At 39.1% G+C, this 9,027-nt stretch overlaps 1 protein-coding gene across 2 annotated transcripts; it reads right to left on the bottom strand.

The window, feature by feature from the left end:
- Positions 1–556: 556 nt before the first annotated feature.
- Positions 557–8,706, bottom strand: atp6v0a2b (ATPase H+ transporting V0 subunit a2b). Of its 2 annotated transcripts, none has more exons than XM_029509985.1 (20): positions 8,511–8,706; positions 8,106–8,184; positions 7,597–7,694; positions 7,281–7,418; positions 7,029–7,126; positions 6,596–6,722; positions 5,647–5,729; positions 5,381–5,474; positions 4,724–4,936; positions 4,179–4,329; positions 3,718–3,857; positions 3,427–3,584; positions 3,194–3,284; positions 2,986–3,104; positions 2,672–2,882; positions 2,427–2,552; positions 2,209–2,328; positions 1,974–2,091; positions 1,439–1,610; positions 557–1,325 (listed from the first exon to the last, which is right to left on the bottom strand). In XM_029509985.1, exons 1-20 carry the CDS (start codon positions 8,625–8,627, stop codon positions 1,223–1,225), a joined length of 2,556 nt encoding a protein of 851 aa, XP_029365845.1. In that variant the 5' UTR covers positions 8,628–8,706; the 3' UTR covers positions 557–1,222. The 2 variants fall into 2 exon arrangements, with proteins under 2 accessions (XP_029365845.1, XP_029365844.1); XM_029509984.1 differs by having other exon boundaries at positions 2,433–2,552.
- Between the last annotated feature and the right edge of the window lie 321 nt (positions 8,707–9,027).

Genomic DNA, 9,027 nt, shown 5'->3' with positions numbered 1-9,027 from the left:
CCTACCAATGTGTTTAACATACAAAATAGGTCTTTCAAAAGGAAGGTGCTCCTGACCAGCAGACTTGGGTTTTCATGCATGGAATGTTATATTGTAGAGTAAGTGGACGCATAGGCAACACTGTGAATGTATATAATTCATATCCCAGTAGCATTCATCTTTAATTCTCAGGCAAAACTTTAAAATATAATAAATTAAAAAAATAATTCTGCCAAAGTATATACATCTCATCACACATCTGCCCAAGCACTTTTCCATACTGAAAAGCCAAAGATCCTTTGCAGTGTTTGATACCACAAAGTAGGAATAGGGGAAGGGGAAAATAACAAATGATACAGTATAATGTCATTTGCTTGTATTTTGCTAAGGCAGTCAGTGCAACAAACATCTGAGTGAGAGCTGAAAAACTGAAAAGGGGCTCACTACCCAGAGCATGGACACCAGATAATCTAAAACTAAAACTCAGGGGGGAACATTACAGCATTGATGCATACTAACTATAGAGAGGATCTTAGTGAGGGGGACCCAAAAAAAAAAAAAGGGGGGGGGGGGGGGGGGGGGTGCAGAGAGGTTCTTTCATTCATTAATTTTCAACTGCTTAACCTTCAGGATTGCAGGGGACGCTGGAACTAATCACAGCAAAGGTTCTGGGCAAGGCCAGGTTACACCCTTGAAAGGTCACCAGTAATGGACTGCAGGGCTGACATATAGACAAATAACCATTCACACTCGCACTCACACTCAATTTACCGATCCTATTTAATCAGTATGTCCTATGAAATCCAAAATCAACAAGTTTATCCAGTCAAATGTCATGAGTGCAGCCTAAAATCCTAAAAATCATATAACTTTTCTCATAATTCATTCTAGTATTCCAATCTTTGGAGGATGTGGTTCTCCATCCAAATGAACATCAATAAGTGTTACAAATAATATCTCAAAAAGAGAATTAATGGTTGCTTGGATAGATGTTCATCATAAATTTGAGATTGACACTTTAAACTCAAAACTGTTCTATGGAGAAGTATACTCATTCTGGTACAAAAAACCCTGTGTCACATATGTCATGGTAATTCATCAAACACTGTTTTCAATAAGATCTGGAGGACAATGCAATTCAGTGTTATCAAAAATTAAAAGAAAAAAAAAATGTATGAAGACAGAATTCCGTTGGCATGTTTTGGCTCAATTTACCACTTAACAGTGTAACCAGATGGTGTCTTCACAGTAAGCTGTCATGCTCAAAGCTTGAAGTCAGAAGAGAGAAGGAAAAGGGACAAAACTTGACTCCAGTCCCACTGTAAAACTTATTCTGAAACTCCACCCTGAGTAAGAAAAGAAAAAAAGAGACAAATGCTATAAATATAAAACAACAAAGTGATTCAAAGAATATTGGCCTTTAATGACAAAAGTATTTCAGAATTTACTGTTATCATACCAGTGCAGTCGGAGAGCATGAAGGAAAGCAGATAGACCCTCCATTATCAGAAGGATGGACACAGTGAGGACAGCAAACAGGCCAAACATAGGTACCAGGATTAAAATCCCAAGAGTAGTGTCCATTTTAAGTCCGACTTGCATTACCATGGTCCATAGGACCTCTGACAGCTCTGTCAATGTGAAGAAAAGAGAATGTGCACAGTCATTTCAGGGGTATTACATTATAGCTAGATACTGACCAATCAGGACACAGCTATAAGCAGCCCTGATTTGCATATTTGTTGTTGAATGGTTGATATGCTGTCTCCACACTGGTTTGAAAGTTTCCTCTTGGTATTGGGATAATATTATGTCAACTCAGCTAGCTCCTGATTGGTTGATTTATAGCTGTCTCCTGATTGTTGATGTGTAGCTGAAACCTATTTGATCGATTTAAAGCGGGGTCCTGAATGGTTGATTGAAAGCTTGTTGCTGATGGGCACGTTTAAAGCTGTGGCCTACACTTGTGTTGCAATCCAAATTATCATACTCACGGGCATGTGCCAGGCTGAGGGCCCAAAGCCTTAGGTAGGAGGCTGTGTTGGAGATGCAACCAAGGCAATACTCTATGGTGTGAATTGCTTGATGCAGGAACTCATCTGCAAAGTCAAACTATTACAAGAACAAAGGAAAACTCAGTGTGGCTGGAAAAAACTTGGAACAATGGTTGCTTATTATGAGGATGTTTAATATATTTGATTAAGTGTGCATTTGTTTTACTCTCCTGACCTCCTCTGTCTGGTGTTCTCCACTAGTGGAAAGATCAGTATGATTGCTACCCTCTTCCATGTCATAAGATCTCATTAGGTAAAGCTCCTCCTCACTGCAACGGCGCACACGCTCATACCCCTGAGATGACACAGACAAAGTAAACAGGTTAGTTCATTTATTAGCTGCAGAACAAATATTTAAAAACAGACGTTCTTGGGAAGACATTTATTTCAAACACTCACCCTGTACATTCCTAGGCGGTGGCTTCCATTGTGAAGCCAATAAAGATAGACAGGCTTTCCCAGAAGTAAGACAGGCACTGAGAGAACAGCAATAACCACAAGAAATACCTGGAAGACAGCCTGAAGGAAGCAAAAAATATACACTATTAAGATCTACCTGTCTCAGTGAGGTCTGGGAGGTACATAAAACAACCTTAGATTCAATCTCATCAGTAAGCAGCGTAACGTTAGCTTCTCACCTGCCCCGGGTAGAGGGGCTGTATTGTATTGCCCTGCATAAGAAACATGTTTATGAAGTGGATGAGGATGCTTGGTGCATGTCTGGAGTCCTTGGCAGAGAATACCAGCCATTTGTAGAATATCATGAACACCAGGTAGCCAAACAAGCACAGCAGGAATAGGATCTCAGGGAGGAATACCAAGTACAGGTTGTACTTTTTCCTAAAGTGTCTGTTTTTGTTGACCCAAAAAAAGAAAAGAAAAGAAAAAAGAGGAATATTATTAAAAACAATTACATTCAAAATTCAAAAAAGAAAAACTTACTGGTACTTACAAGTGATTGTAAGTGCTGAGGATGACCCCAAATGTCATGTGTACAATTCCCAGTATCACTGACATCTTCATTTTGTAGGAGTTCATAAATGATAGGCGGTTGATGGCCAAGTTCCAAATCTTTGAAACAGAAAGATGACATATTGTGTATTACAAAATTAGTCAAATAAGTCATACGTGGAAAATCACGTCCTATATTGTTTACTCACTGGGTCAATTCCCAGAGGATATGGCCCCTTGAAAACTCCGGTAACATTTGGATCGAGAGTAAGGGCATGATTGCCAAGGAGAACATCATTGCTGTTAGGCACAAAAAAAAAAAAAAACAAAACAAAACACCAACGTGTCCTTATGAAACAGATCTAGACGCATTCAATTTCTTAACAGTAATATGCGCAGACCACTAGTCTGGCTTTTTCGTGTCCAGTCATGAAATACTCACTTCCACACCTTCTCTTCAAACATGGCCTTCACACTCCATCCAGAACCAAAGATGTTAAGAGACTTAGAGAAGCAGTCGTTGTATATCAGACCAGTGTAGATGGAGAACAGGCCCATCATCAGGATGATATAGCGCCCCTCAAAGAAAGTGTTCCAGATCTGCAAATACACATCAAATCACTAAGTAACCAACTGTATGTAGCATATATACAAGGCATTTCCTCGTTACTTAAGAGAGCTATTATCTTGGAGAGGGGAAAAAAAACCCAAAAAACTGTAGATGCTCTTTCACCTCATTCCTGGTATTTTTAAGTTTGCGATTGTTTTCGTACAGCACCATCCAGGAAGCAAATATAGCCATGATAAGTCCATGACCCAGGTCCCCAAACATCACAGCAAATAGGAATGGGAAAGTGATGATTGTGAAAGGAGCTGAAAAGAAGTGAGGGCAAAAAGGTGAGCAAAAAGCCTGCAAAATGTAAAGATATAGAGACAACAAGGTATTAAGATCGAGCAAGACCACAAACTACAAAAAATTTTATCTAATGATGAATATTATATTTAAATAGAAAAACCATAAAAACATCTGGAAAGTTGAATGTGTGCATTGAACATAAATTCTTGCAGAGGGTTGCATCATGCATCTATAATAAATTCTTATAAAATAAGAATTACTATGATAATAAATTCAGTACATTTGTAATTTTGCAGATGCTAAATATTTTAAAGAGGGAATAAAAAAGTCCCACTTACCAGGGTTGACCTCTCTGTAACTGCCCACTCCATAGGCATCCACAATGTTCTGGAAGCCAGAGGTAAATTTATTGGTCCTTATCAATGTGGGGGGAGTATCATTGGTGGGTATGCGATTGACAAAAGAAGGCACAGTTGCTCCACTTTTTCTCTGAAATATCAAAATGAATCAAAATGTCAGAATTACCACTGGATAATGTTATTGCTATGTCTTGAAACTTTTGAGTAAACTGTAGGACAAAAAACAATCAATGGACAGTTCATTTAAGCTTTTAGTGGAAAAAGTATGTTAAAAAAAAATATAGAAAAAACAAAACAACAAAGACCCAACAACAGAAAAAAAAAAAAAAAAAACTAACTAACTAAAACTAACAACGAACCAAAGCACATAGCGGTGCATCTGCCCAGCAAACTGAATAAAAAGTGGTCTTTCAGTTCCCTCACTAAGTCATTTTTGATGCATTTTTATAACAACAATATCACAATTCATCACACAACTGCCCCAGTTAAATAAACAGAAAGAACGTGCAGTGAAGCTTCCTCACCGATCCTTCCTCTAGGGCTCTGCGCAGGGTGGGGATGTCATTGACAGGACACCAAACCTCAGCAATCAGACATTTGTTAGTCACATCAAAACTACACAGGTTCAGAATGTAGTAGATGGCCTTCATCTTCTTGACCTGAATGACCCAGGTGTAGACGGATTCTGAGGCCTTAATCAGGACCTGTCTCAGGTAGTCTTCTGTCCTATGAAGTACCTGGACACAACAAGAGATTGACAGTGTCAACAGTGTTGATTTTGTTCTATCTGTGGAACATTACAATAGGAAATAAAATTAAATGCATTACATTTAAAAAAAAAAAGAAAGTTTTAGTGTTTGTGTGTGAAGAGACAAACAGATAAGGAAGACAAGAGAAGCAGTCAAGGAAGAGGGAGAGGATGAAATGCATTTGAAAAAGAAAGAACTAACAGTTCAGCTTTCAACTGAGGTCTCATGTTCATCATGTGCTGCAGGAGCGTTTCAGTCACAGTCTGTTGAAAGTAACCAATGATTCATGGAGCACTGCCCCAGACAGAAATTCAACTGACCCTCTAACTGGTTCATGAGAGGAAGAATTTGGTTAATGTTTTAAATTTGTTTTTCAGTTCTTTAACTGATTAAAAGCACATATTTAGGTATTTCAGAAAATATTAGACATACTGTGTGGAGGTCCTGAATGCGAGTTCTTAATCCTTCCACAACATCATTCCTCTCCTCATTGCTACTGGGATATGGATACAAGTGACAGTGGTAGCTGTGGAGGGAAAATATGTCATTCACATATAACTCTTACTAATAAGTAAAAAAAAAACAAAAGCAAAAATAAAAAAAATAAAAAAAACAAACCCCAAATACTTTGGTTAAAACCAGAAATTTTTCTTTAATTAATTGAGCACCTGCAGGATAAGGTATTTTTGAATAATTACCAGTCACAAATCTTCTTCACTTTTTGGCCAATTTGATCTCCCCAATAAGAGATCAGGAACACAACACTTTTGGTGGGCTCCCCCTGCAGATAGGAAATGTGTTTGTTTGTATGTGTATGTCACAGATAAGACTTATTTGCTTCACTGATAGCAAGAACATTTCAGTACATGTATAATTTTTTCAAGTTTAGTCTTGACCTTTGTTGAAAACAGCAGCAGCACTGATTTCTCTACTTGATATTTGAAAAGGTATGACTTGTTTGGTTCCAAGCCTCCTCTGTTCACAGTATTCAGTAACACGTTAACACTGCTTAGTAATTTTCCAGGGAAAGTGTGTCTTGACATTCCACCAGTGATCAGTCGTAGCCCTGCATGCCTGCATTCTGGCGAAGCGGAGGGAATAGATAACTGGATTAACACTAACTCAGTATGAATGGACAAGATTGAAGCACTCACTGCTTACAAGATCAGCAATGAGGTTGAGATTTTCAACACCATGTTCAATTTTTTCCCTTTTATGCTAAACTGTTGTTACACCAAAAAAAAAAAAAAAAAAAAAAAAAAAGTAAATCTGTTAATAATGTTCATCAGATTATGCATTGTTACAAGTTTGAATTCCTCAAAAAACTACCAAAGAATATAGATTAAATCCCGTAAAACGATGTGCAGACACAGGTTGTCTGAGGACCAATCCATCCTTAATGAGTTCCATAGTGTGTTTTCAAAGTTGATTCAACGTAAATCAAATTTGAATTAATCTAGTTTGTTATTTTATATCAATCCAAATACCTGGCATCTGGACAACTTAGGAAGTGACAGACAGAATGTGCCAAAAGGGTTATTTCTGCTTTCACTTGTGATATTTTAATCTTACAATGCTGTGCAGGGAAGCCATAACAAAAGGATTTTAACCTCAGCACAAACTGGAAGATAGCCTTGAGGGACCTACTGTGTCAGGATCTTCCAGATACTCCTCTACCTCCGCATAACTGAGGATAGTGTAGCCTTTACAGACTCTCCAAAGCATCCGCTCAAAGGCCTCAATCTTCCCCCTTTGAATAAGTCCAGAGATGAAACTGCAAAAGAAGGAGACCATTTACCAACTCCAGTTAAATCATTGCTCTTTTTATGGAGTGTCGAGTATTGCACTGGTTACACCAGCATTTCACATTTTGCCCCTGTAGCTCTGGCCTGTTAGCAGACAAGACACAGAAAACAATTTGAGGGAAAATAAGTGCAACCTGCTGTTTTGAATCTATACCAGTATCTGTGAAAAACAATTACGTTCTCCTTAATATATTGGGAGAAAAAAATCTCCTATTACTACAAAGTCCAAGTCCAATAACCTATATAAAGATAATACTGATTTGACCATCCCTCACCCCAGTTTGGCTCCTAGTCTCTGTATGCTATTGTAGTCCATCATTGTATCTTTCTCTAGGAAGGGAAACTCCTCATACTGTACGTGCAGGGGCTCTCCCTAAATGCAAAGACAAAATACAGGAGAGTAAAGATGACCGCCAAAAATCCAATCACAGGACAGATTATAATGGCTATATTTAATTTTTGCTGTTCAAACAAGATGCAAATGTGAATGTAAAGAATCCAACCAAATAATAGAATAACACACTAACCTCAGAAGTTCTCTGTACAAAGTTGCGGGTGATGTGCAACATGTGTGTGTATTCTGTCAGCTCCAGTAGATTCTTCTGCAGTTTCTCTTTATTCCTGGCGACTTCACTTAACTCTGCTTCTAGTCTCTGCAGCTGCTCCTGTGAACACACACAAAAATAACAATAGCATTTTTTTGGATATTATCATTTTTTTTATGTAATCAATTCCACACTCCACTACATTCTTTTATTTACTGAAACAATAACTTAACACTGATTTAATACTGGCATTGATTTATAAAATTTATGAATGATAGTGCAGAAGCAAGAAACGAACCATTATACCCATCACATGTTTGGGCAGAGGGGCCACTGGGTTCACATCACCTTCTGGCAGTGAAATGTCTGCTTTCTTGATTTCTCTCAGGAGGTATCCTGTTAAAAGTTAAGAGTTATCTTTTCTAGAGACATAAAAGCTGTTTTCAGAGTCTCCGCATTATAGGAGCAGCAACTAAACAGAAAGGATTTGGGGAAAAGTCAAACAGTTTGCTATTCTCTTCTCTTCTCTTAATCCAATAATGAAGGGTTTGGTTAACCATGAAGACATTTCATTCAGCTAAATTTACGGCCAGCTGAAATTTCTCATTACTGTAGAGTCACCAGTTCTCAATTTAATTAATTGAGAAAGGACTTCTGTGGTTTCATGTATTCCTGCTCTGCTTCGACAGACCAGACAACACACCAGAGCTTTGTTTTGATCCTGTCAGAGACTAAAGAAATATTTTTCCTGTACAACTACATTTCAATAAGTGATGGAGCCTTCATGGAAAACAAATGGCCGCTTACCAAGGATCCGCTCCATCTCTTCGCACTTCTTGATCTCGTTGACATGTTTTCGCTGGAAGGCGTTAACGCTGGGGTTGAGCTGAAACAGACACCAGAGAGAGACCATCCAGACTTACACTACCAGTCAAAGGTTTGGACACACTTTCTCATTCAAATGAATGGGGGAGTGTGTCCACTCTTTTGACTGCTAGTGCAAATGATTAACCATTTCAACACAACTCGTCAGGTGTCTGTGCAGTTGCGTTGCACCACAACTATGCTCAATTAGATACAGATACAGATGTTTTCCTCAGAAAACCGCTGTGACGTGCAGCAGAAGTCACTGACGAACGCACTTTTAGCCGACTCAGCAGTAACTGTCAGTCAGTGGATGGGAGTTTGAAGCAGGTCTACTTGGGCACTTACATCTCTGAACTCCACCAGCCCCTGTTCTCCGAGCTCACTGATGCAGTCGTATGCTGAGCCGGACTGTAGAAACAGCTGGGCCAGACACATCTCTTCGCCGCGGAGCAGGGAGCTCATCTTGACACTTCACTCAGATATCTCCCTGCGCTGCCCGCAGGCTAATATTAGCAAGCTAACTTGTGCGGTGTCCGTAAGGTGTTTAAAAAAAAAAAAAAAAAAAAAAAAAAAAAAACGTCAATAACGGGCATGAAAGTCCCTCCTGGTCCTCTCCATGTTGACGCCCCGGTGATAACACGCAGTCTGACTTTAGACAGCCATCGTTAGAGCTCAGGCTGTTCCTGGTAGCTAATGAGCTAGCCGACGAGCACTCAACTGTTTCACAAGACGAGGAAAAAATGTCTTCATCCAGGTTTGATGTGACAACGCGGCGCCAAATATGTCAAAGCCTCCGACGCGGGGTGTCGTGAATTGAAGTCTCGACTCTTCTCATAGTTTGTGAAGTTTTAGAGGTCGGGTG

The sequence above is a fragment of the Echeneis naucrates genome, chromosome 9 (genome assembly GCF_900963305.1).
Source record: "Echeneis naucrates chromosome 9, fEcheNa1.1, whole genome shotgun sequence".
NCBI lineage: Eukaryota > Metazoa > Chordata > Actinopteri > Carangiformes > Echeneidae > Echeneis > Echeneis naucrates.
This window is presented reverse-complemented; position numbering and strand designations above follow the sequence as displayed.